At 39.8% G+C, this 26,986-nt stretch overlaps 1 protein-coding gene across 4 annotated transcripts in view; it reads right to left on the bottom strand.

The window, feature by feature from the left end:
* ULK2 (unc-51 like autophagy activating kinase 2) overlaps window positions 1-26,986 on the bottom strand; it is an 83,591-nt gene that overhangs the window by 10,842 nt on the left and 45,763 nt on the right. For 2 of the 4 annotated variants that reach the window (XM_025864058.2, XM_073881786.1), the window contains exons 14-23: window positions 26,284-26,344; window positions 18,482-18,619; window positions 15,199-15,344; window positions 14,427-14,492; window positions 13,083-13,163; window positions 11,283-11,569; window positions 9,752-9,939; window positions 9,246-9,349; window positions 2,792-2,941; window positions 1,289-1,497 (exon numbers count right to left, since the gene is read on the bottom strand). In XM_025864058.2, the coding sequence (XP_025719843.2) occupies window positions 1,289-1,497; window positions 2,792-2,941; window positions 9,246-9,349; window positions 9,752-9,939; window positions 11,283-11,569; window positions 13,083-13,163; window positions 14,427-14,492; window positions 15,199-15,344; window positions 18,482-18,619; window positions 26,284-26,344 (1,430 nt within the window). The remainder of the gene's footprint in view (window positions 1-1,288; window positions 1,498-2,791; window positions 2,942-9,245; window positions 9,350-9,751; window positions 9,940-11,282; window positions 11,570-13,082; window positions 13,164-14,426; window positions 14,493-15,198; window positions 15,345-18,481; window positions 18,620-26,283; window positions 26,345-26,986) is intronic. The other 2 variants (XM_025864060.2, XM_025864062.2) reach the window with 1 other exon arrangement.

Below are 26,986 nucleotides of genomic sequence, written 5' to 3'. Positions count from 1 at the left end.
AATAAATATCGGGATTGTAAGGATATGCTGCACATTAAACCATACTTCTTGATAGTTTTGCAAATTCTACTGTCTTATAGTTTCAGGGATGCTTTATTTTAATTTCTGCTGGGTTTTCAGTTCACAGTGATTCCTAACACCAAAGCTCTAAATTTCTGTGAGCTGCTCAGTTAGTTAATGAGGGGAGTATAGGCTGACATAATAGCGTGCATTAAAAATAGGTAGTCTAAAATTAATGTTGTTTTGAGATGTGTTTTTAGCTATAAATGTTTCTTGAAATCTCAATAAGACTAAGCTTCTCATTCGCCTTTTATGATTAAAAAAGGGATGAGGATCATTTTCCTAGAGAAAGGAGAATAAACCAATTAGCTTGTGAAGGTCTCTCTCCTCTCTGACAGCGTATTGGACTATATATTCTAATACACTGGAAAATGTATTGGAAAACAATTTGTGTCTAATTTGATGGAGACTGAAAAAACTCTGACAACTGCTTTTCCAAATTTAGCATTAGGTTACACACACGTTACAAGATTACTACTAAATCTACTATAAAATCACTGATACATTTTGCGGGCACCATTTTATACCTTTTCTGTGAAATACCTAGTTCTCATTTACACAAAACAGAAATGCTAGAGGTTCAGCATGGAGAGAGCATCTGTTCTCTTGGTCTGGAGAACTGATCATTTTAATTGGAAATGGAGGCCAAGTCAGGACTGTAATCAGGGGTGAGGAGGCCACGTAGGCCACTGCATGCTTCCTGGAGGCAAGACCGAGGAACTGAGCTGGCACAGTCTTTAAGTCATCGAGTGAACTTCTCCTGTTCTGAATCTGTGTTCGGCATGATTCTGATGTGGGTTTCCCTGCAGAACTGGCTCCGCAGAGGACAGGAGCTGGTCTATGAGTGCGAGCATCTGCCTGGCAGGGTTATTTCTGTGTCAGTGACACATCTGGCATTATGCTTTATTACTTTTTAAACCCCAGTGTAATCATTTTTATGTTATAAAGAAAAGCAAGCGCTGAAAATAAAAAGTTCTGGTTTTAGGACCAAGGTTATGCTTTCCAAGTCCTATCAATAGTAACTAAACTTCAGAGGAAAAATCTCTGTCACTTCCTATCAACCAAAGCTTGTTGGATGAGTGTCACTGTCCACATTACTCTGAAAACGTGTCAGCAAAGGTTTTCAAATAGAAAAGACAAGCTAAAGAAAAGAAAAAAACCCGTCGGAACTTTCGAGAGCATTTAGCTCTCCTGCCGTGGCTCCAGCACCCTCCAGGGCTCCTCTCACCTCCATCAGCGTCTCCTCTGGCAGTTCAGGGGCCTCAAAGGTGATGAGCCCCTCCAGGCTGGGGGGTGAAGCACCGTAAGACGTGTATCTCAGGCTGGGCGCGGCCTCGGCTCCGGGAGGGGAAGCCCCCCAACCCGGCCCCGGCGGGGAGCCCATAGCCACACGGCCGCCGGCCGAGCACAGGGAGCCCGCGGAGCTGCTGGAGCCCGCTGCAAGGAGAGAGGACGGTGAGGGCGTGGGCGGGGCGGCTGCACCGGGCCCCCCCGCCAGCCCAGGCGCAGTCACGGACCCCCACCGCAGCGTTCTGAAGAGGTCTTATTTTTCCAAGTTCACCTTTATTCCTCCCTTATACGCCTGTTTCATAGACATCATCATGGCTAGTTTTTAAACAAGGTTATAGCATATACATTTTTCCCTGTTGCCCCATAGTCCACCTCATCATTAAACGCAGTGGATGCGTAGCAGTTCCCTAAATTTATACATGTGATGATTGCCCGGAGGATTAATACTACTTCTGATTTTTTATATCACAGGTAACACTATAATGAAATCCAAAGTTTTTCCTTCTTTTGAATGATTCATTTGTGATAAGTACTCTGAAGTGGTATTGTAAACAGGAATGGGATTACCACAGATCAAATGCTACAAACATTTTTACCACTCTTGTACGAACTGCCACGCTACCTTCAACAGCAGGTGTGAGTAAGCACACAGGTCCCACCAAACCTCGGCAACACTGGGCACTACTTTTAGTGTCGGCTTAGTTAACAGGTATGAAATAGCACTTTCTGAAAATGACATTTTATTATCTAATATTTTTAATAATCTGAAGAACAAGACTATTGGCTCCTACTTCCTCTCTCGTTATCTATTTATAATCCTTTGCTTATGAATATCCTGACATCTTGATTGGTAACTTACGTAGCATAAGAGAATTTAAAGGACACAAGGTACAATATGGATGACAATGCCAAATGATAACTCATTTCAAGTCCAATCTAAATACTTTCTTAATTTGGGGTATTAATAACCTATTTATAGAGTATGGATGATAAAACCAATCTACTGGCCTATCTAAATGCAGGTAGGATTAAGTGCAAAGATTAGGACCCAAAGTACGAAAAAAGGTGAAACTTAGGTCACTAAAAGAACAAAGCAACCATCTACCATTTCAAAAAATTTACCAGAGGTACTAAAATAGGCCTTTAATATAAGAAGCACCATAGATGCGTAGCTCCTTCATCATGGAAAAGTCACATTTATGTTATATTGTTATAATACAGTATTATAAACATACAGTACTTTTACTTTATAAAGCCCCCCCAAAGGTCCCATTTACACCCTATAACCCTTTAAGGTCAAGAAAATGATGATCTCAATGTCACTGGGAAAGAAACTGAAGTCCAGAGAGGTTGAGGGACTCGTCTGAGTCGCATCATCAAGTCACTGACAGAACACTGCACTCCAAACACGAGCCAAAACGATAGCAAGACAATTCTTCACCTGAGGTTGTTCTTGTTCGGAGGACCATATGGGCAGCAGTGGGGGCCGCAGCACTGTGTGGAGGAGATCCTACAGTGAACAGGACAGCCCTGGAACTTGCTGCTGTTCCCAGAGCAGGTGCCAGTCCACCACCACAAGCTCCTGCAGGGGCTGCAGGGAAAGTTGACAAAACGTTACATTGCTTCCACTGTGTTTATATTTGGGGGTGAGATTATAGGGAGACCTTTACTTTTATAGCAGGGTTTCTGGGGCTTTTTTATATTAAGTATTTATTACTCTTGACATCAGAAATTCAACACAGATCGCCATTAAGAGTATCTTATGGTAGTCTCTTCTCAGCTGTGAATCTTCCTCACACCAAAGCCTCCTATTCTGAGTCACTTCTGTATACTTCTAAAGGACACAAGCTGTAGTCACACCTGGTAAGGATCATTCGAAGAAGGGGAAACCAAGAGCTTAGAATAAAAATATGAGGGAAAGCCAAAGGGAGATCAGGAGTCTCCATGGTGTAAGAGCTTTAAGAGACAGAGAAAGCTGAGTCAATGGAATTGCAGCCGTACATCTGTCAGGAAGAAATGTGGGTGGGGACCCAGTGTCAAGGGGCCTGATGGGCTGAACATGGGCTAAAGGAAGGCAAGGTGGAAAGCCTCTCTCCACCAAACTAAGCAGAATCAATAAAAGTTGTCCAAAGCTTTTTCACACTCAAGCATCTCAAAAACATTACATTTCTGACGCCACAGAATGGAGGTATGAGTTAACAACACAAATCACAAAGTTAAAACCAGATATAGAAAAAAACCTGCCATCGGGGCACCTGGGTGGCTCAGTTGGTTAAGCGACTGCCTTTGGCTCAGGTCATGATCCTGGAGTCCCAGGATCGAGTCCCACATTGGGCTCCCCCTGCTCAGCGGGGAGCCTGCTTCTCCCTCTAACCCTCCCCCCTCTCATGTGCTATCTCTCTCATTCTCGCTCTCTCAAATAAATAAATAAATCTTTAAAAAAAAAGAAAAAGAAAAAGCCTGCCATCAATGTCCATCCTATCCACAACAGAGCATAACAAACTTGAAGCATCTAATTAACAGAACAGAGTTCATAAAAATCTTCTCGGGAGCAAGGAACAGTAGGTGGAAACTAAATAGTATCTATTATTACATGAGATGTACAAAATGACACAGATACTCTCTTTATGTTATGAACGATTTTATTTCAGTAGGTATACATGTATTTAAAGATGGTCATGGGTATATTTTAAGAGCCAATGACCCTATTTTTCTTATGGTCTTAAGTTTTTCCTATCAGTTTTTATTTTCAGAAACAGAAACTTCATGATTAAAAAGAGAAATTTGTGATTTCAAATGATGATAATAAAGTTCATGTGGAAAAGGGAAGAGAAAAAGAGGATAAAAGTGATCAAAGATACATTTTATGCCTAAATGTTGTTTAAGGAGAAAAATCTGGTTTCATATACACAAACTTGGACTTAAATTACAACACATTCATGCAGAACTTACAAACCCTATAAATTTAAACTAATCTGTGAAGGGGGATGAGGCATAAAGTGGTCTTTCAAACAAGCTAATTTCAAAAACCGTTCCAACTTGTAGTGACTGACTTCCGGTAAACAGCACATAGAACGACAACTTCCAGGACGGCAGTGTGAAGTGTGAGGAGCATCACAGACCTGCTTCTCAGTGAAACAACCATAACTGGTGAAAATTAATTTTTTTAAAGACTTATTTGTTCATTTAAGAAAGAGAGAGGGGGGTAGGGACTGAGGGAGAGAGAGTCTTAAGTAGACTTGGTGCTGAGCATGGAGCCCAACATGGGGCTCGATCTCACGACCCTGAGAGCACAACTGAGCAGAAACCAAGAGTCAGACACTTAGCTGACTGCACCACTGAGGCACCCTGGTGAAAATTATTTTTTTTTAAAAACAACCACTTAGGGGCACCTGGGTATATGCACCCGTATGTTCAATGCTGCATTATTTACAAAAGCAAAGATATGGAGGCAACCTAAGTGTCCACCAACAGATAAAGATGTGGTGTGTAGGTGGTTTACTTCTACAATGGAGTATTATGCAGCCGTAAAAAGGGATGGGATCTTGCCATTTGTGACAACGTGGATGGACCCAGAGGGTATTATGCCCAAGTGAAATAAGTCAGACTGAAAAAGACAAATACCATATGATTTCACTCATATGTGGAATCTGAAAAGCAAAACAAATTAATAAACAAAAAGCAGAATCAAACCTAAAAATACAGAGAACAAACTGATGGTTGCCAGAGGGGAAGGGTGGGGGGGAAAGGCAAAATGGGTGAAGGGGAGTGGAAGATACAGGCTTACAGTTATGAAATGAGTAAGTCATGGGAACAAAAGGTACAGCATAGGGAATAGAGTCAATGATACTGTAACAGTGTTGTATGGGGGCATATGGCAGCTACACTTGTGAGCACAGTGTAACGTACAGAGATGCTCAATCACTGTGCTGCATATCAAAAACTAACATTGTATGTCAACTATACTCAAATAAGAAAAAAAAATTTAAAGTAAAGTATGATAATGTCTCATCAAATAGAGAATATCAATAGAGAGAGAAATTATAAAAAAGAACCAAGTGCAAATTTGGGAGTTAAAAAGAACAATAACTGAAATTAAAAATTCACTCCAGGGGTTCAACAGCAGATGTGAATTGGCAAAAGAAAGAATCCATGAACTCGAAATAAATCGATAGTGTGCAATGTGAAGCACAGAGAGAGGAAAGAGAAGAGAGCCTCAAAGAACTAGGAGACACCACTAAGTGTACCTATGCATAATGTGTATTCTATGCATGATGGGGGTACCAGGAGGAGAGCACAGGCAGAAAAAAATATCCAAATAAATAATGGCTGAAAATTTCTCAAGTTTGATGAAAAACATTAATCTGTATATCCAAGAGACTCAACAAACTCAAAGGAAGATAAACTCAGAGAGAGCCACACCCAGAAACATCACAGTAAAACGGGAAAAGCAAAGACTAGGAGGCAACCTTGGGAGCGGCAGGAGAAAAATGATGTGTCACTTACAGGGGTTTCATTCAATCTACAGATCAATTTGGAAAGTACTGCCATCTTAACAATATTAAGTCATCTGATCTATAAACATGGGGTTTCTTTCCATTTAGTTATGTCTTCTTTAATTTATTTCATCAGTGTTTCGTAGTTTTCAGAATCAAAGTTTTATAGTTTACAAGTATAAATTTATTCCTAAGTATTTTATTATTTTTGATGGTATCTTACATGGAATTGTTTTCTTAATGTCATTTTCAGATTGTTTCTTGCCAGGGTATAAGAAATACAGTGAATTTTTGGGTACTGATCTTGTACCGTGCAACACTGCTAAATTTATTTGTTCAAATAGTTTTTTAGTGGATTACACTAGGATTTTCTACATACAAGATCATGCAATCTGTGAATAGAGGTAGTTTTACTTCCTCCTTTCCAAGCTGAGTGTTTTTTGTTTTTTGCCCAGTTGCCCTGGCTAGAGCCTCCGATACAATGTAGAATAGAAGTGGTGAGAGCAGATACCCGTGTCTTCTTCGTGATCTTAGGGGGAAAACATTCAACTTTCATCATTTCACCATGTTAGTTGTGCATTTTTCATAGATGTTCTTTATCAGGTGAGTAAATTCACTTCTATTCCTAGCATATTGAGTGTTATTATTACATTAATTGATTTTCATATGTTAAAGCAACTTGGCAATCCAGGGATTTCATTTTAGCAGGTGACACTAATATTCATAATGGAAACTCAGGGACCCAGAATAACCAAAAACAATCTTGAAAAAGAAGAACAAAGGTGGAGGACTCACATTTCCTTGGTTACTATAAAGTACAGGAATCATAGCAGTATGGTACCAGCATAACAGACGTATAGATTGATGAAACAGAATTAGGAGTCCAGAAATAAACACCTTTATAGTCGATAGATTTTATTTTTTACAAGGCTGACAAAACAATTCAATGGAAGAAAGAATAATCTTTTCAATAGATGGTGCTGGGATCACTGAATATCCACACACAAAAGAATGAAGTTGGACCCCTACATCACATCATCCACAAGAAGTCAGTCAAAATGGATCACAGATCTAAACGTAAGAGCTAAGATATAAAACCCTAAGGAAAGAAGAGTTAGGCAAGGGTCATACATTACTTAAGAAGGAGTATCTAGGGAAACTCAAAAACAACAAAGAAAAGTTTAGCTTGACACATATAGCTACAGTAAACACTAAGCACAGCCGAACTCCTAGCCAGGAAAACAAAAAAATTTTATACTATTTAACTCAGTTCCTTTTATCCAATATATGATGTCAGACTTTCAAAAAAAAATTAAAAGATATACTAAAAGTAAAAATAGTTTGATGAGACAGAGCAGTCATCAGAACCAGACTCACCTACAGCACAGATTGGAATTATCAGACTAGAAATTTAAAATAAATGATTAATATGCTAAGGGCTCATTAGGGAAAAGTAAACAACATGTAAGAATAGATGGGTAACATAAGCACAGAGATGGAAACTCTATAAAAGAATCAAATGAAAAGTTATAAATCAAAATCACTGAAACAGAAATGAATAGTGCATTTGATGAGCTCACCAGTAGATGGACATGACTGAGGAGAGAATCAGTTAGCTTGAAGATGTGTCAATATGAACTTCCAAAACTGGAAAGCAAATACAAAGACGAATGAAAACAAAGACGGAATATTCAAGAACCACAGGACAACTACAGAAGTATAACATATACGAAATGGGAATATCAGAGGGGGAGAGAGAAAAGAAGAAATATTTGTAGTAGTAATGACTGAGAATTTTCCAAAATTATTGACAGAACCAAACCACAAATCCAGGAAGCTCAGAGAACACCAAGCAGGATGAATACCGAAAAAAATCACACCTAAACATATTATATTCAAACTAGAGAGAATCAAAGACAAAGAAAAAATCTTGAAAGAAGCCAAAGAAAAAACACCTCACCTATAGAAGAATAAGAGTAAGAATTACATTGGACTTCTCTTCAGAAACCATGCAAGTAAGAAAAGAGTGGAGTATTCTCTTTGGATTAGAAACCACATTCAATCAGGTATTTGATGGTCCAGATATTTCCTTCTTGGGATACTAATGGGAGAATCAATAAAAAAATTACAGAGAAAATTAGAACAAAGAGATTACAATAGTGATTCTCAAATTTAGGTGTATATAATAATCATGGGGAGAGGTTTTTCTTTTAAAGATTTTATTATTTGAGAGAGAGAGAGAGCGAGCACAAGCGGGGGCAGGGGGAGTCAGAGGGAGAAGCAGGCTCCCTGCTGAGCGGGGAGCCCAACATGGGCTGAGCTGGGCTCGATCCCAGCATGACCTGAGCCAAAGGCAGATGCTTAACTGACTGAGCCACCCAGGCACCTGGGAGTTTGTTAAAACTACAGATTCCTAGAATCCATTCCCAGGAAATTTGGTTAAACAAGTCTGGGTTATAGTCTGCAACCTGCCCTTCATTTTATGTTTTGACAAGCAATCCAAATAATCTAGATGTGGGTCTATGGACAGGTTACAGTCTCTAAACAACTATGAAAAGGCTAGGGGATATCAGTGACCTATGGGTTTTTTTTGTAGAATCTACTCACTGTATAAGAAATGCTCAAGAGTACATGTTTGTTTAAGCTAACTTTGGCCAGTATTATCCTACCAATAAAAACCAATCTTGGGTCAGAATTCTTCCTAACTGGTGATCTTTGAATTATGAAATTCTTAAGAATTATGAAATTCTCATAACTGGTGATCATCAAGACACCCCACAAGCACCTGTCTTGATGTGCTAAGAAAAAAGATGAAGCGGCAGGGAGTGGGTGCAGAAATCTCAGTAAGTGCATGAACAGTCAACAGAAGCAGATAGGTAAAATACTTTCTCCTGCCCTCCAACCCAGCCAAAGATGTCCATGTCCTAATGCCTGGACCTGTAAATAGGCTACATTATATGGCAAAGGGTAATTAGAATTGCAGATGGAACTGCCTTAAATATAAAGAGATAATCCTGGATTATCCAGGGGGTCCAATGTAATCACAAGGGTCCATGAAATGTAGAAAGAAAGGCAGAAGGTCGGAGTCTAGACTGGCCATCGCTGGCTTTCAAGATGGAAGGGGACCCCAAGCCAAGGAGTGAGGGCAGTCTCCAGATGCCGGAAAAGGCAAGGAGATGCATTCTCCCCTAGAGCCTCCAGAAGGAATGCAGCCTTGTCAACATCCTGATTTTAGCCCAGTGACACCCACTGCAGGCCTCTGACCTCCGAAACTGTATGATAATAACGTCTGTGTTGTTTTAAGACACCACACTTGTGATAATCTGTGGCAGCAATAACAGCCAACCAGCGCACATACTAACGAACTACCTACCTAGAAAGAAACCACATTTTTCTTACCTGTATCCATCGGTCGTTCTGTATTTAAACTGTCCGTGCTGCCCTGATGTCCACCTAAAGGTATCTTCACTTGTTGATCTGATAATTTCCCAGTACTGACAGATCTAGAAAGAATGATGTTCATAATGGAAAAGTATACTTAAAAATTCCAAATATTTAAATAATAAGGGGGATTTAAGCTGAGCCACAAAAGGGTTGATGGGAAGTCAGAGAATAAGGAGACAGAAAATAGATACCAGACAATTCAAGGCAGAGATGAACTTCAATAACCAAGACAAACAAAAAGCAGACATAGAACATTCAGGAAATTCAGTGACAGCTCTGTATTCACAGTTAAAGGAAGCACCTGTGGTTTTCATAGATTCTAAATGTATACAGTTCGTATTACGGACCATGTGGTATAAACCAGCCACTAAACTAATTTGGTCTGGTTTGTCTTCATAACAGAAATATATGCACTATTACAGTTTTCACATTGAAGGCTGGAAGGAAATGGTGTCTCTTACCTGCCAAACACTGCTTTGTTCTGCTGCTCAGACTTCTGCCTCTCACTTCCTTGAACTAAGAGACAATGAGAGCATTCCCGTGGGTCATTCCCATCCTTAGACTGCCCTTCAGAAGGCCCGTGACGAGTAACCAAGGCTAGCAGGTTAGAAGACGCTTGCGTTTTAGGTATTTTGAAAGGAGCTGTGGTCTAAGGAAACATATGCAAGCTGGTTACTATGCTGCATGCAGCATTCGGAATTGTCAGGAACGTCGGTCAGACCTGGCTTCACAGACTGACTTCCACAGACAGCTCTGGGACCTTGGACAGTTCACTCCTATGCTCTAGCCTCAATTTCCTTTCTTCGGGAGTAAGTGGGCTAATGTATAAAAAGCATTCAGCATAAAGTACTGAGACTGTGCCTGGCTCACAGCAAGTCCTCATTAAATTGTAACTATTCTCATCAGGGATCTTCCATAAGGTACAGTAGCCCCCATCCACGGTTTTGCTTTCTGTGGCCAATTCTGGTCTGGAAGCAGGTGATCCTCCTCCTGATGTCTGGTCAGCAGGTCAGTGGTAGCCTACCAGCCGTCACAGGCCTACCTCACTCCCTCGCTTCATCTCACCTCGCAGGCATGTTCCCACCTTCCACCCTCTGCTTCTCCAGCTCCCTCCGCCCCTCCCCCCACCGCTCGAGCTCGCTCACTCTAAATGAATATAATCTTTAAAAAAAAAAAAGACCTCCCCCCATGATTATTATATATTATATATATTCTGGGTGTATTTTGGGAGAGAGAGAGACCACATTCACATAACTTTTACTATGGCCTACTGTTAAAACTCTTCTATTATTAATTATTGCCATTACTCTCTCAGTGTGCCTAACTTCTAAATTAAACTTTATCATACTATCTGTGGTTTCAGCCATCCGCTGAGGGTCTTGGAGCAATATCCCCTGGGGACAAGGGGACTACTTACTAGCTCATGGCCTACTGTAGGGAGCTCAGCTAAGCTACTCCACAGCATTGCTGATTCCGCATCATCTTTGTGTGGCCACGTGGCTGCAGGGCCTTAAACAGACACTAGCGCCTCATGTAAGCGCGTGCCCCTGAGAGCAGCCTGCGGTCACAAGTACATTTAATTCTGGAGAGGACTCTGCCAACAACCCTGGTGGTCTAAAGTCTCCCCGTCCCCCAGGCTTTCCCCTTGGGTGTGGAACACATAAGACTCCTGTGGAGCTTACCAGAATCCCATTCTTTTGGTTCGAATTGACCAATCGTGCTTTAGCTCAGGAACCCCCAGGTCCTCCATCCCCGGACCCTAATAAAGGCATGTGCCCCAGGTCCTGTCTCTGTTCGCACCTGCCTGGACATCCCCGTGCAGCCTCTCGAGACATACTTCTGCCAAGACATGTGAGTAATGGACTTCCCTACTGCAATTTCTCTTGTGGTCTGCTGTTGGACCTGAGCTCACCACACAGCACCCTGTGCCCCATGTAACAAACGTTAATTCAACAAAGTCGCAACGCTGACAAAAGAGTTTAATGAACGCACCTTGGTAGGAGACCCAATGATGGTTGGTAAAGGAGTTTTAAAGAACCAGTCCGAACCGCGAGGAGAGGACCCCATGTGCTTGGTGGGAGAGGTTCCAAGGCTGCCAGGCCGACTGGGCTGAGGTGAGTAGCTGTACCCAGCCCCAGCGTGGGACGGGCACACGGGGTCCGAGTGCTGCTTTCGGAGTTTCTGCTTGTTCTGGTAGATGTCGGTGAGGGTAGGGGCGCTCTGCAGTCTAGCACCCAACAGGAGAGACTGTGGTGATGGACCCTGTGGCACTGGGGAACCTGCCACGGACATGCATGCAGGTTAACCCAGAGCACGGGCAAACACTGAAGAATTCAGAGGACAGTTCTTAAAATGGGAAGTCTATGAATGTCATGTTCTTCAGGAGATATTTTAAAAACTGTGTATTTGGCAAGAGACGATTTGGGGGGATAGAAGGTAATGGTGATGGGTATGTTAGCTGCTCTCAGCAGCAGCTAGCAGGTAACTCAGATTACTGTCTGGTCTAATTAGCACAAGAGAACTATATCATGAATGGCCAAAGTCAGTAAAAACTACCAACACCCATGTTGCACAAAATGATTTCTACTTTTTATGTGAATACGTACTTGGGGATATCAATGTATTACTGTCTTTTCTCACATACCAGCTAAAAGAAATTTTCAAACCAATCCAGAATAACTCTTTATCTAATTAGATCATATGCTTTTCTGGGATTTTATTTTACTTGTCTAAAAATCACAAGCATATATAGATAATGTAGTTATTTTTATCAGTTTCATGAATGAAATTCATTTATAACCTAAAGTGCCCATATTCTCTTCAAAGAAAACACTTGTCCTCAGGTACTCTTGCCTCTTAAGGGAACACCATATTAAGAGCCCGAGAAACAGGGTCTTAATATGGTGAAGAGCTGGAAACAGCAAGAGGACTGCCCCACACAAACCTTGTTGTTGCCAACTTCAGGTCTACTAAGCAAGCCTGGAGCTCCAGTTACAAATTCTTCAGAGCTTCTTGCAAGCTAAGCTACCACCAATAACGGTACGGACCTATAACCATAATCTTCCCAAAAAGGAAATGAGAGCTTTTGCTACTGACCACTCCTAGCTTAATCTCATCCTAAATCTGGTCTTTAATCTTTCAGAACTGGGTTCTGCCGTGTGTGTGTGTGTGTGTGTGTGTACACGTGTACATGTGTATAAATATGCACACACAAATAAAATTAGTAGCAAAATGTTATAAATCTGGAGAAAGTTAGATCTAAGATTTATTTTTAGACAAACACAAAATATGAAAAACTAAGAAAAGTGCTTTTCTCAGTGACACAGGATTCCTTTAATTAGCCAACTCCTCAGATGCACATACAATAAAATTTGACTAATGAAAGTGTGATTTGCATGTATCTTTTCAGGCATATGTATATCTTATATTAAAGCAAATAAACTATATTTCTTGTTTATCTCATGCTAACTGGCAGCTCTTATCAAGAATAGTATTAATCAAAGGAATGAAACTTCATTTTCTAGATTGATTTTCATTATCTATGTGACAATGACCAAAATTTGGCGCAGTTAATTCCCAAGACTTACTTTCATAAAAGAATCAGATACCCCAAAGGAGATATTTGATTGACTATATGATATGCTAAAACATTCTAGACCAAGATTCTAGAAAGTAGGACAACAGATAGAATACTTCGTATCAGTTCTATTCCTTTGATAAGACTAGAAAAACATAACTCAAATCCACCTACAACGGGATTAAAATTATTAATATACCAAATAGGTCTCCTACCTGATGAGTTTCTACTCCTGGACTCGTGACCCTGAGGATGCCCACAGCAGCACTGACTAAACTGCTCAGGAATGGTCCCAACTATGAACAGGGAAACAGGGAAAGGAATGAGAGGTGACTCAAAACCAGTGAAGGATGGAAGCAGGTAAGACATGCACGAACTGCACGGTACATGACAGTTTATGAAGCTGGACGAGCAAAGATTTATCTCAGCTGGCGTTTACTGAGCGACCAACGTGCCAGGTGCTGGGCACGCTACAGTCAAAAGAACCACAGAATCTGCCCTGACACAAGAGCAGCAGGAAAGAAAGCCACGCAAACAAACTGATGCCTGTAACAGGTACATCACTGAAGACAGAGAAGTACAGAAGCTCGTCGTGTTTGAGGCCTGTGGAGCTGCAGGGGGCCCAGCTGCTGTCCCTGTGTATCCACTACGTTCCTGATGCTCCTGCCAAGGTATGCTCCCCAAGGCTCCCAGCCAACGACTACATGTGGGTGTGGCACTAATTCAGGCTGGGTCAACCAGGTCAGGGAATCTTGACAATCTAGTGTTTGGGGACACTCCTTGGGCCTGGCTAAAGCGTTCTTAGAATTAATTCCCTCTAGTCAAGGCTCCCCTGCCCACTCCTCCTACCTCCCTCTCTCCGTCATGGGGGTCAGAGCTACAAGGAGGTCTGAAGGGGCTCCCTCAGACTCCTCCTCCCCCCAACACCCTGTATCCATCACAGGTGCCTCCCCAGTCATGCTGGGACGACTCTGCAGCTCCCCTCTCTGCATCTACCTCTGAGAACCCAAACCAACCAGAGGAAGAGCTGGGAGAGCTCAGGGGTTGAAGTAGACAGGAGACACTGATCAGGTGGTTAGGTAGGCAGGCAAACATTAGATCCCGAGGAGGGGCCTTTTCCTTGAGTGCAAGGAGAAGGCTGGGACCTTGTCTCTGAAGACCCTGATGTGCCCCAGGAGCTGCTGAGGGGGTGAGGGAGGGCCAGGATTTTGTTCCGGGAAGATTTTTCAGCTAAAAAGCAGCTTCAAAACCACTGCAACAGGTGTGGTGATATACATTTTTAAAAAACATTATTATGGTGGTTTTTTTTTGTTTTTTTGTTTTTTTTTGAATCAGGGCTCCTGGGCATACTTCAATCCTTCTTGCTCTGCCTCCTCCTGAAATTTCTTCACATCCCCTTACTCTTACTCGGCAGTTCTGCCTGAGGGTAGAGCCCTTTACAAGTAAAAAGTGTATAAAAGGGATCTTATGGATAAAAAGTATCTCCACTGGGTCTGGGCTCCAAACGCACAAAATCCAAAGCCCTAGATAATAGTCCGTGAAACACCTACCCTACTTACCACTCCACTTTATGAGGGTTAAGAGACAGTTGTGCACACAGCAGGGCTGGCTGCAGTCCACAGGGCCTTTCAGAAGTAAAAAATACATATATTTATACGGGGTGCAGGGGGCAGGTTTCAGACCTGCCACCTCGGGCCCTCTCTGCACACCCCCGTCCCCGACCAGTGCTGTCTCCCTCAGGTTCCGCAGTAGCAGCTGCTTTGGCCTCTCTTGCACGTATCCTGAAGTTGAGCATTTTCTTTGTCTCGCAGTTCCACTAAAACTGTGGTTTAAGGTTCGTCTTTCTGTTTGGCTGCGGTTTTGTTGGTGCTGTTTGTGTGAGCATTCTCCCCTGTGCCGTGCAGGCTTCCCAGGAGAGGGGGAAAGACCCTTCCTCCCGGAGCTGGAAGGCCCTGTGGACTGCAGCCAGCCCTGCTGTGTGCACAACTGTCTCTTAACCCTCATAAAGTGGAGTGGTAAGTAGGGTAGTTGTTTCACAGACTATTATCTAGGGCTTCGGATTTTGCGCGTTTGGAGCCCAAACCCAATGGAGATACTTTTAATCCATAAGATCCCTTTATATTATTGTATTTTCAATAGAGGTCCCAACAAATGTACCTAGAGATGCTCATGTGGGGGCCGGGAGTAAGGTAGAGAGTGGGAGGGGGAGGATATGGCTCCCCATCAGCTGAGACTCACTGCCATCGTGAGCCAGCGCTCCTAAAACAGAGCGTCATGTCAGATGTGTCACAGTGAAAACGAAGTTGGAAACAACAGCTTTCCTCTCCTTACCCAAAGGGGAAGGTGAGTAAGGCCTGGAAGATCCAGTGGAGAGTCTTCGTCCAACTGCGTGTACGGTGTCTGCAGGCGCCGGGGAGCAGGATCCCAGCCGGAGGAAGCCCAGCGGGCTGGTGTTAGACCTTCGCACCACTGCAGATCTGAAAAGAAAAATAAAACTACTCCCTCTCTGGCGGGTTCTGAGACTCTCTTTATTTCCTTTTTTCTAAAACGTCCTAACAACGCGCCATGGAGTAGAAGTTCTAAAAATACGTAATACAGTCACATGGGACAAATATAAAATGTATAAAATTGTCTGGCATGAAGATTCCCTTCCATCCTTGGATCCTGTCTGCCTAATTCTCGACACCCCCTCAGCCTACTCCAAAGGTTACCACTATTTTTAGTGTCTAATATATCTTTCCAGAATTCTCTGATTCACATACAAGCAAACAAACTGAAAATATAATCTTATTTTCATCTTGTTTGAACAAAGGTAATATATACCATACCATTTTCTTTTTTTCTTTTTGGTTTTAGGTTCCCTTTACATTCTTAAAATTACTGAATATCCCAGAGTTTTTGGGTTTTTTTTTTTTTAAGAGAGGGAGAGAGAGGGGTGGGAGTGGAGGAGGGGCAGAAAGAGAGAGAGACTCTTAAGCAGGTTCCAGGCCCAGCACGGACCCCAACACAGGGCTCGATCTCACGACCCTGAGTTCAACACCTGAGCTGAAATCAAGAGTCGGTCACCTAACTGACTGAGCCGCCCAGGCAACCCTACCCCAGAGTTTTGAGCTAAAACTGGAAAAATTTGGTAATAATTCATTAAAAGTAATAAACTTATTACATCTAATGTAAAATTATGAAAATTAATTCTATCTTCCAAATAAAATAAATTCATGAGAAGCATGACATTGTTTTACATTTTTAAAAATCTCTAATGTCTGGCTCAATAGTTGGATTCTCATAACTGTTTCTGCATTCAATCTTCCATGCAGCACAATATATGGGAGGACACACATGAAGAATATCCAGCCTTACACAAATATGTAGCCAGAAAAAGGAGGAATATTTTGGTAGCCTTTTCAGATATTTGTGATACTCGTCTTTGATACTACACCAAAACTCAGCCGCCATTGAACATTTCTAAAAGAACAGCTGCAATGAGGAATCTGAAACCAAGGCCAATGAAATTTTGTTTTACATTAGGCTCTAATCTTTGGCGAGGTATCTTGTACTTGGACTGGATCTTTTATCCATGCAGGATTTTTAAACATCTGGTATTTTGAAAAATGTTGATTGAATGAGTTATACAGATATTCCAAATGTTGATCCCCATCACACAGTATCGAAAAGTCACATCTATACCAAATTATCATCACAAATCTTAACAGAAATGGCCGTCAAGGCATAACAGAAGCTGTCAAGATCACATGGGTGAATTTGTTTTCAAAAATTCTAACTTTTGCTCAAGAGCTCAAATTTTATGTCACTTGTTTTCCAGGAATGGCAGACTTAGTTCATTTTCAACAACATGGCTGCCCGATGCCCACAACCGATAGCTCGTCAGCTGTTCTTTCGTGAAAAAACGGTATCCCGTGAAAAATGGGGCGAGTTCAACTTGCAACTAAAACAATCATACAACTGCTTCTCCTTTTAAGAGAACTACTCCAATGTGCACCAGAAGTACTTTATGCTCAGAAGCCACTCAAGGTTGCGATTTTCAAAGAGAAATAATAACTTTTACTGCTTCCTTAAAGACATTCCTTGGTACCACTAATGTGTGGTGGTAAAAGATGTGAAAAATCACTATGCAGTTGGGTGCCACTACCTTGATGCATTTGAAGGCACCAGCAGTTTGCACATCATTGCTTCTGCACCATCAGTGCATATGTCAACATGGTGAAACAAAGCAGTGTCCCAGTATCATTATGAAAACAGTCTTGACCTCCCGGACGTTTCGAAAGGGAGCCATACACAAACCACACTTTGAAAACCACTGCTAGTTCTGCTATCACTTTGCTTTTTCCATTTTGTAATAAACATTGGCAACTTTTCTACCTCAGTACATAGAGAGCTTCCTTCTTCTTTAGGGAAGGTGCTTCACTGTCACAGACGGACGTTAGTCACTTACTGGTGGGTACGTGGCTTATTTCTCATCCTCTATATTCTAAAATTAAACAACCTGTATATATGTAACTTCATACACAGGCAAGGACTGTGTATCTAAAGAGTAAGTTACCAAAAGTTAAAGTGGTGGGTTCAAAAGATATATGCATTAATGATTTTCACAGATATTGCCAAAACGTCCTTTGTAGAAAACTCTCATGAGTTTTCATCTCGTCCTATGAGATGGTGCAAAACTTTTTCCATTCATTGACCTATGCATTTGCTGGGCCCTTTTAATCTAAAATCTTATATTCTCCAATTCTAGAAAGCTTTTTCTTGATTACTTCCTGGAAATTTTCTTTTCCAACTTGTTCTTTCTGGAATGCCTACATTCACTAATACTTGAAGAATATTTTTTATTCATAGTTTCCATCTTCTTTATTTGATTCATCTATTTCAGATACAGCCTCAACTTTGTCTTCCAACATTTATTTTTATTTCAGTTATATTTTGTAATGTCCAAGAGGTCTTTTTGATCTTGACTGTTTTCAATGGCATTTTGTTCTAATTTATGGATGCAGTTCCTAACCTATTTCTAAGGGTACACATTTTTTACATACGTTTTCTTTTCTTTGCATTCTTGCTATTTTGTCCAGATTGCACTTTTCTGTTTTCAGCCTTATGGCTCATTGCACCCCTGCCCTCCCTGAGCTCTGTGGGACTCAGGTCTTGGGGACGTGGGGCACTCTGATGCCCACCCTGCTCCAGCGGGCACCCCTCTTCCATCTTCTTTCTGTTTTCCAGAAACGTGCTGAAACCTCTCATCCACTGAGCATGTCTTTTTATTTGACTCATCTTTGGTACTTAGACCTTTTCGTTCTTGCTACCTTAGTGGGGTTTCAGGATGTGGAGAAAATAAATAGTATGTAAATGATCTGCTACAACTGGTGAGATTTCATCTTTTAACAAGTTCTTCCTTAATTCTTAAGAATTATTATATATACATATCATACTATATTATCCAGCTAAGCTGAAGTATCATTTAAACAGATTCATTACAAAAGTTTTTTATGATTCGGTTTTGTACACCTCCTGCTACACACGACTATGTCAACCACGGAAAGTAACAGATCTTTCAGTCACGACAAAATTTTTAAAAGAAAAGAAAGGAAAAAAAATACTTGCTTACCTTGGAGAACCATGTAGATTTGTGCCAGAGCCGGCAGTAGATGTAAGATTCTGCTCTATGCGCTGATAATTCCTTATCTGAGTAGGAACTGGAATTGGTGCTGTCTCACTATGAGGTGACACAGGGGGCTGGCACTGCCTGCAAACATAATGTATTGAAAAAGGAAAGAAATCCAAGTAAGACCATTTTTCCTTCATTTTACACCTGGGTGACATTGAGAGAAAATTCTAGAAGAGGCCAAATGATCACTTCCATGTGATTAAAAAATGATCATCTCAAAAATAAGGCAAAAAAAAAATCACACTAGTCATTTAAAGAACTGTCCAGGCATTTATAGGCATATTGAGGACTGAGAATCGTAGTAAGAACTGGAAAAACCTTCCTCTACAACAACAGGAGAAGTCCGTAGGTTGGCAAAACTCAGTTTCATCTGCTCACATTCTGCTATTCATTATTATGTGAGGGGAAAAAAAATATTTCTAGGAAAATATGCTGGGTAAAAGAACAGGAAGTTCAAGAGCAAAGATGACTGGAATGTTTACAAAAGTCATGAATGCAGTAAGCATTCCCAAAGAACTCTGACTTTTAAAAAGATTGAAAATAACACTGTACAACTCTCAAAGTACATGACCGATTGGAGGTCCACATGCTGAAGTGTTAGTACTGGCTTTCTGTAATAGCCTCTTTCTTTGCTTTTCATAAATTCGGAAATAATATGTCCTTTCAATTCAATTTACAACCTATCAAAACATCAGGGACAACACTAGACCTCATTCTTCTGCCCTTCTGTAATACTAAAAAAGCCCCATGAGTCTAACAGTTTTTCTCAAATTACAACATTACAGATATAAAGAGATCGTAGCTCTAGTTATCTAACAAACAGTATGATTATCTTCTAAAGTGTCACTTTAGAGCTTTTTGAACCATTACAGTATTTCACATTTAAATAAAAAGAAAATCTCATCCATAATAGAGATGTTAGTTGCTTTCCCCAATATCCATTTGCCCACTCTTTCTTACTAGCAGAACTCAAATTTTATGGAAGGTGGTCATTTGCTCAGTGAAATTATGATACATCCCAGAGTCCTTTGCAGCCACGAGTGGCCATATATCTTATCTCAGTAAGATGTAAGTAGAAGTCTTCTAGCCATTCTTCCTCTTTCCTCCTACCCTAACCCTATCCCTTGAGCCACAGAAATGAAGGCAACAACTATTTATTTTGACTTCTCATCTTGCAAGAAAACCAAACCTTTAGTGTTAAGCACACAACAGTCAGGACTGTTGTTTCTAGCTTTTAGTCTATAAGCTCTATTTTTCATTTAGGTAATTCCCATTAAGTATCATGTATTTATTTATCCATCCATCCTTCTATATTGAAGTATAGTTGACACAATGTTATATTAGTGTCAAGTGTAACATTAAGTATCTTTTAAATACAATGATTTGTGTTTTTAATGTCTATACACTTGATTGTGCACTTGGATCTATTTTCTCAAAATTAAACAAAACAAAACAAAAAATTTCTACTACTGGAAACTAAACAGCTTTACAGGACTTCACTAACCAACTACGGTGCCTGCAAACTCAGAGCACGGAAAGGCCCAAGTTCCCCTAAGGAACAACCAGCATGGCCATCAAGGATCAGAATGTGAATGAAGGAATAGCATCTTTCTACTGTCTCAATTCAATGAGGAAGTATGTTGTTGGTGAAGCAAGTTCATCTAGGAGTTTTTTTTTAACATATACATTGTCAAGTTCTAATATTCTTCCTGTACTCGTTAATCACCACAAGGGAAATTAGATTGGAATCAAAGCCCCTCTCAGGGGATATCAGGCAATCCTCTGCCAGCATATGAGGAGATGAAACAGTCTTGGTAGGTGTCCTGTAGATGTGGCCTCAGTCTCTGGACAGAACCTTCAGGCACACTTGCTCCATCTGTAAAGTCTTCCCTGGAGAAGTTCCCAGAGCTCCAGCTAGCTAGGACCACTACAGCCACTGTTCCATCTAGCTTTATATTAATAACACTATTCAACCATTACCTGACTCCCTAAGCCCAAGGTGAGGAGAGGGAAGGTCTATGTGTGCACCAAGTCCCCAGCACGTGTGGGAAGTCATCTCTGACCCGCATGGAATACTAGAAAGACTAAGCAGTCTGCCCAAAATACAATACGCTTTTATTTTATCTAAATGAGTAATTTTTGTCTAGGGGTCAGACATTTTCCTGGAAAGAAATACAGTTAAATACTTCAAAATAATATCAATAAAAGTGAGGTTCTAAGGAAAGAATGAGATATATTATCACTAACATTACAAAACTGGCCTGTGAGATGATAGTTATTGGGACATGGGGGTACAAAATTTTAATGGCTCCAAAAAGAAAAAGCTCCAAAAAGATACTTGCATCAAACCATTTTAATTTTGCATAGGGCATAATTTTAATGTCTTTGTAATAATTTATTTCCACATGCACTTAATATCTTGTGGAAGAGTGTATATTTTTTTTTTTTCAAAATACTCACCACCTCTCTCTCTGAACCCCTTTCTATGCCGCCTGGTGTGTGTACTCCTACCACAACCCCTGGGAAGAGGCTGAAAGCGCAGCTCCCATTTGGGACATGCTGTTCTCAAAGCAGAGGGAAACAGACTGATGACAGAACAGAAACTTTCAGGGCCATTATGTAGTCCTGCTATCACTGCTTTCCCCCTCTCTTTTAAGATTAGCATGTCCCAATTCTTGTATAGAGTCTGAGACAAAAGTCCCCCAAAAAGCTATAAATCTATGTTATTATTAGGAACACATAAACGGGCGATTTGTGGCATCAATAACATAAGGGGGGGTATACTCTCTACAGCAGGGTTTTTGTATGCAACTGAAGTTATCAGTTTAAAATGGATTGTTGTACCTTAAAGTTATTTTATGTAGTCCCAAAAGTAACCACAAAGAATATACCTATAGAATATACACAATAGGAAATGAGAATCAAAGCATGTCACTACAACAAGATCAACAGAACACAAAGAAAGGTATTAAGAGAGAAAATAAGGGGGCAAAAAAAGGCACAAGACATACATAAAAGTAACAAAATGGCATTGATAAATCTTCCCCAATTAGGCTGAAATAAATGGATTGAAAAAGATATCCCCAGGATGCCTGGGTGGTGCAGTCAGTTGAGTGTCCAACTCTTGGTTTCAGCTCAGGTCGTGATCTCAGGATCGTGGATCTCATGTGAGATTGAGCCCCATGTCAGGCTCTGCACTCAGTGGAGAGCCTGCTTAAGATTCTCTCTCCCTCTCCCTCTGCCCCTCCCCTCCACATGCATGCTCTCTCTTTCTCTCTCAAATAAATAAATAAATCTTAAAAAAAAAAAAAGGAAAGATATTCCATGCAAATGGTAACCAAAAGAGAGCAGGAGTGGCAATATTAGTATCAGACAAAAGAGACTTTCAGTCAAACACTGTTACAAGAGACAAAACAGAACATTATTAAAGGGTCCATTAACCAGGAAAATATAACAATTACAAATATTTATGCACCAAACATCAGTGTTCCCAAATATATGAAGCAAATATTGACAGAACTGAAGGGAGAAATAGACAATTACACAATAACAGCTGAACAATTCAATACTCCACTTTCAATAATGGACAGAAAAGCCAGAGGAATGAGCAATAAAGAAACAGGGCTTGAACAACATCCTAGACCAAATGGATCTAGTAGACATATATAGAACACTCTTCCCACCACCAACAGAAGAAGATAAATTCTTCTCAAGTGCACATGAAAATTCTCCAGGACGGACCACATATTAGGCCACAAAACAAATCTTAAAATTTTAAAAGATTGAAATCATACAAAGTATCTTTTCCAATCATAATGGACAGAAAGCAGAAGTCAACAGAAGAAGGAAAATTAGAAAATCCATAAATACACAGAAACTAAACAACACACTCTTACACAAACAATAGGTCAGAAAAGAAATCACAAAATAAATCAGAAAATATCTTGAGAAAAATGAAAATGTAAACACAACATACCAAAACCTATGGAATACAGTGAAAGTAGCATTAAGACAGATGTTTATGGCTGTAAATGCTAACATTAAAAAAAAAATCTCAAATAAAAAACTTAACTTTACCCCTCAAATTAGAAAAAGTACAAACTAGGGGCACCTGGGTGGCTCAGTCAGTTGAGTATCCAACTCTTGCTTTTGGCTCAAGTTGTGATCCCATGGGTTGTGAGATCAAGCCCCATGTTGGGCTCCATTCTCAGCAGGGAGTCTGCTCGAAGATTCTCTCCCTCTGCCCCTTCCCCCACTCTCACTCACTCATGCACTCTCTCAAATAAATAAATCTTAAAAAAAAAGAAAAAGTACAAACTAAACTCATTTCCTAACAAAAAAAAGGAACTAATGAAGATTAGAGCAGAGGGACGCCTGGGTGGCTCAGTCGGTTAAGTGTCTGCCTTCGGCTCAGGTCATGATCCCAGGGTCCTGGGATCGAGTCCCACATCAGGCTCCTCGCTGAGCAAGGAGCCTGCTTCTCCCTCTGCCTGCCTCTGTCTCTCTCTGATAAATAAATAAAATCTTTAAAAAAAATAAAAATAAAATAAAGATTAGAGCAGAGATAAACAAAATTGAGAAAATAGAAAAATCAAACTAAGAGTTGGCATTTTTAAAAATCAACAAAACTGACATACAGCTAGGTTAACTAAGAAAAAGAGAAGACTCAAAATCAGAAATGAAAGAAGGAACATGATAACTAAAGCCACATAAATAAAAAGGATTATAAGAGAATACTATGAACAAGTGCTTGCCAACAAATTGGATAACCTAGAAGAAATGGATAGATTTCTACAAACACATAGCCTACTGAGGTTGGATGATAAAAAGGAAGAGAAAATCTGAACAGACCCATAACCAGCAAGGAGATTGGACTAGTAATCAAAACTTCTAAGTAACAAAAAAAGCCCAAGACCACATGTTTCACTGGTAAATTCTACCAAACATGTAAAGAATTAACATCAACACTTCTCAAACTGTTCCAAAATATTAAAGAGGAGGAAACACTCCTAAACTCCTTCCATGAGTTCAGCATTACCCTAATACCAAAGTCACACAGAGATACTACAAAAACAACAACAAAAAGACCAGAACAATTTCCCTGATGAAATTGGATGTAAAAATCCTTAACAAAACACTAGCAAGTCAAATTCAACAACACATTCAAAGGATCATATACCATGACCAAGTGTGATTTATAATATACCTACATTAGTGGAACGAAAGACAAAAACCACGTGACCATGTCAATTCATGCAGAAAAAGCATTTGACAAAATCCCAACATCCTTTAATGATAAAAAGCATTCAACAAACTAGGAATCGAAAAAAATTACCTCAACATAAAAAACACCATATATAAAAAGCCCGTAACTAACATCATACTCAATGGTTAAAAACTGAAAGCCTTTCCTCTATATCAGGAACAAGACAAGGATGCCTGCTCTCACCACTTCTACATAGAATTCCTAGCCAGAGAAATTAGGCAAGAGAAAGAAATAAAAGACATTTGAATCAGAATGGAATAAGTAAAATCATTTCTGTCCATGGATAATATGATCTTAAATGTAGAATACCCAAAAGATTTCACACGCAAAAAGCCATTAGAACTAATACATTCAGCAAAGTTGCAGGAAATGAAATCAACACACAGATATGAGTAGCATTTCTATACACTAACAATGAACAATGCAAAAAGGAAATTAACAATGCCATTTACAATAGTATCAAAAAGAATAAAATACACAGAAATAAATCTAACCAAGGAGGTGAAAGACTTGTATACTGGAAACTACAAAACAGTGCTGAAAAAAACTATAAAAGACATCCCGTCTTCATTGACTATAAGATTTAATACTGTTAAGATGTCAATACCATCCAAAGTGATCTATACAGATCAATGCCATCCCTACCAAAATTGCAAAGGCATTTTTTGCAGAAACAGAAAAATCTTTCCTGAAATTCATATGTAAACTGCAGGGACCCTGAATGGTCAAAACAATTTTGGAAAAGAAAAACAAAATTGGAGGTTTCATACTTCCTTATTTCAAATCTACAGTAATCAAAACAATGTGGTTGGCATAATGACAGACACAGAGACCAACAGAATGGAACAGACAGTCCAGAAACACACCCTTGCATATATGGACAAATGATCTTCAACAAAGATGCCAACAGCACTCGATGGCAAAAAGACGGTCTCTTCAGCAAATGAGAAAACTAGATATCCATCTGCAAAGAATACAGCTGGACCTTACCTTATACAATGCACAAAAATTAACTCAAAATGGATTAAAGAGCTAAATGTAAGACCCAAAATTATATAACTCCTAGAAGAAAACATAGGAGAAAAGCTTCATGACACTGGATTAGACAATGATTTCTTGAATGACACCAAAAACAGACAACAGAACAAAAAAATAGACAAATGAGACTACATCAAATTCTAAAACTTCTGTGCTCAAAGGACACAACAAAAAGAGTGGAAAGACAATGTCTGGACTGGGAGAAAATATCTGTAAATCATGTATCTGATAAAGGGTTAATATCCAAAATATATAAAGAACTCCTACAACTCAACATGATAGACAAATGTCCAGTAAGTATATGAAAAGACACTCAAAACCACTAATCATTAGAGAACTGCAAATCAAAACCACAATGAGATATCACCTCATACTCATTAAGATGGTTATTATAAAAAACAAGCAGTCACTGAAGATGTAGAGAAACTGGAACCCTTTGTACACTGTTGGTAGGAATGTAAAATGGTGCAACCACTATGGAAAACAGTATCACAACTCCTCAAAAAATTAAAAATAGATTATCATATGATCCAGCAACCCCACTGTTGTGTGTGTATATATCCAAAAGAATTGAAAGCAGGATCTCAAACAGATATCTGTACATTCACATTTATAGCAGAATTATTCACAATAGCCAAGAGGTAGAAGAAATCCAATTGACCATCGACAGATGAATGGATAAACAAAACACTATATATATATATATATACACACACACACACACACACACACATATATATGTATATCTATGTGTATCTATCTATCTATCTATCTATCTATCTATCTATCTATCTATCTATCTATATAGAATGGAATAAGGTTCAGCCTTAAAAGAAATTCTGACAAATGCTACAACATGGATGAACCTTGAGGACATTATGATGACTGAACTAAAGCCAGTCACAAAAAGACATATATTCTATATTCTACTTATATGAGGTATCTAAAGTAGTCAAATTCAGAGAAAGAGAAAGTAGAACAGTGGTTACCAGCACCTAGAGGTGGGAGAAATGGGGAGTGCTATTACATAAGGAGTACCGAGTTTTAGTTTTGCAAGATGAAAAAATTCTGGAGATTGGTTGCCCAACATTGTGAATATACTTAATGCTACTGAACTGTAAACTTAAAAATGGTGAAGACAACAGATTTTACATGTTTTACTACAATTTAAACTTTTAAAAAAAAATAGAAATGACAAATTGTGAAACAAAATAAAATTCAGGATCAAAAACATGGTCAAACAATGAATCATGGAACACTAGATCAAAAACTAATGATGTAATGTATTGTGATTAACATAACAATAAAAAATTTAAAAAATAAAATAAAACCATAAGAAACAGGGCAAAAAAAAAAAAACCCACGGTCAAAGTTCTCTAAAGTTTACTCAGAAAAACCAAATATGAAAAACATTCTAATTTAATAAATACAAACATACCCTCCACACACCAAGAACTCATTTGAAGCATGTCTGCCAGAAGGCCCCATCGGCATATCATCTAAAGGAGAAAGAGAAAAACACCATCAGTTCTGCTCTACCACCTGCTTAAAAAACGTAAATTGTCCCAACATGATTATTTGGAAAAACCTGAGCACCACACAAATTCACCACTTGCTTATGATGCAGTTTCCTCCACGAGTAAAAGCGGGTAAAAACCATGAGCAAAAACACTGAACACACTTGCGCCCAGCTGAATTCACAGGCTGTAACCCTTCAGTGCCCACTTCTATAAACAAACATCAGGACTTTCCAAGGTAAAGTGTCATATTTATTTCAGTGTTATGTATCCTTCACCATTTAACAGGCATGGTAAAAACTGTGCTAACGTTTTTATCATGTTCTTTTTAATATGTCACTCACCAGCATTTTTGAGCGTTAGGTCCCTGATTCCAATTTGCCCATAAATTCTGTGGTTTTTATTGAGCAATTTTTTCAGAGAGTGGTAACTTTTAGGAACACATTCCAGCACAACTGACTGTAAACAGAGTCTAGTTCACCCCACTGTTGGAGCACCCCCATCCTGTGTAACACTCCCTGTCTTGCCCGGGCTGTTGAACAAGACGTCGTCGTGGAAGCTGGGGCCCCTCAGGCACTGTAGCACATACCACAGGCCGCCTTCACCTGCTCTGGTATCATCTAC

This window comes from Callorhinus ursinus, unplaced genomic scaffold, assembly GCF_003265705.2.
Source record: "Callorhinus ursinus isolate GAN/ISIS: 27379988/994484 unplaced genomic scaffold, GSC_fseal_2.0 scaffold43, whole genome shotgun sequence".
In the NCBI taxonomy this organism is placed as follows: Eukaryota; Metazoa; Chordata; class Mammalia; order Carnivora; family Otariidae; genus Callorhinus; species Callorhinus ursinus.
This window is presented reverse-complemented; position numbering and strand designations above follow the sequence as displayed.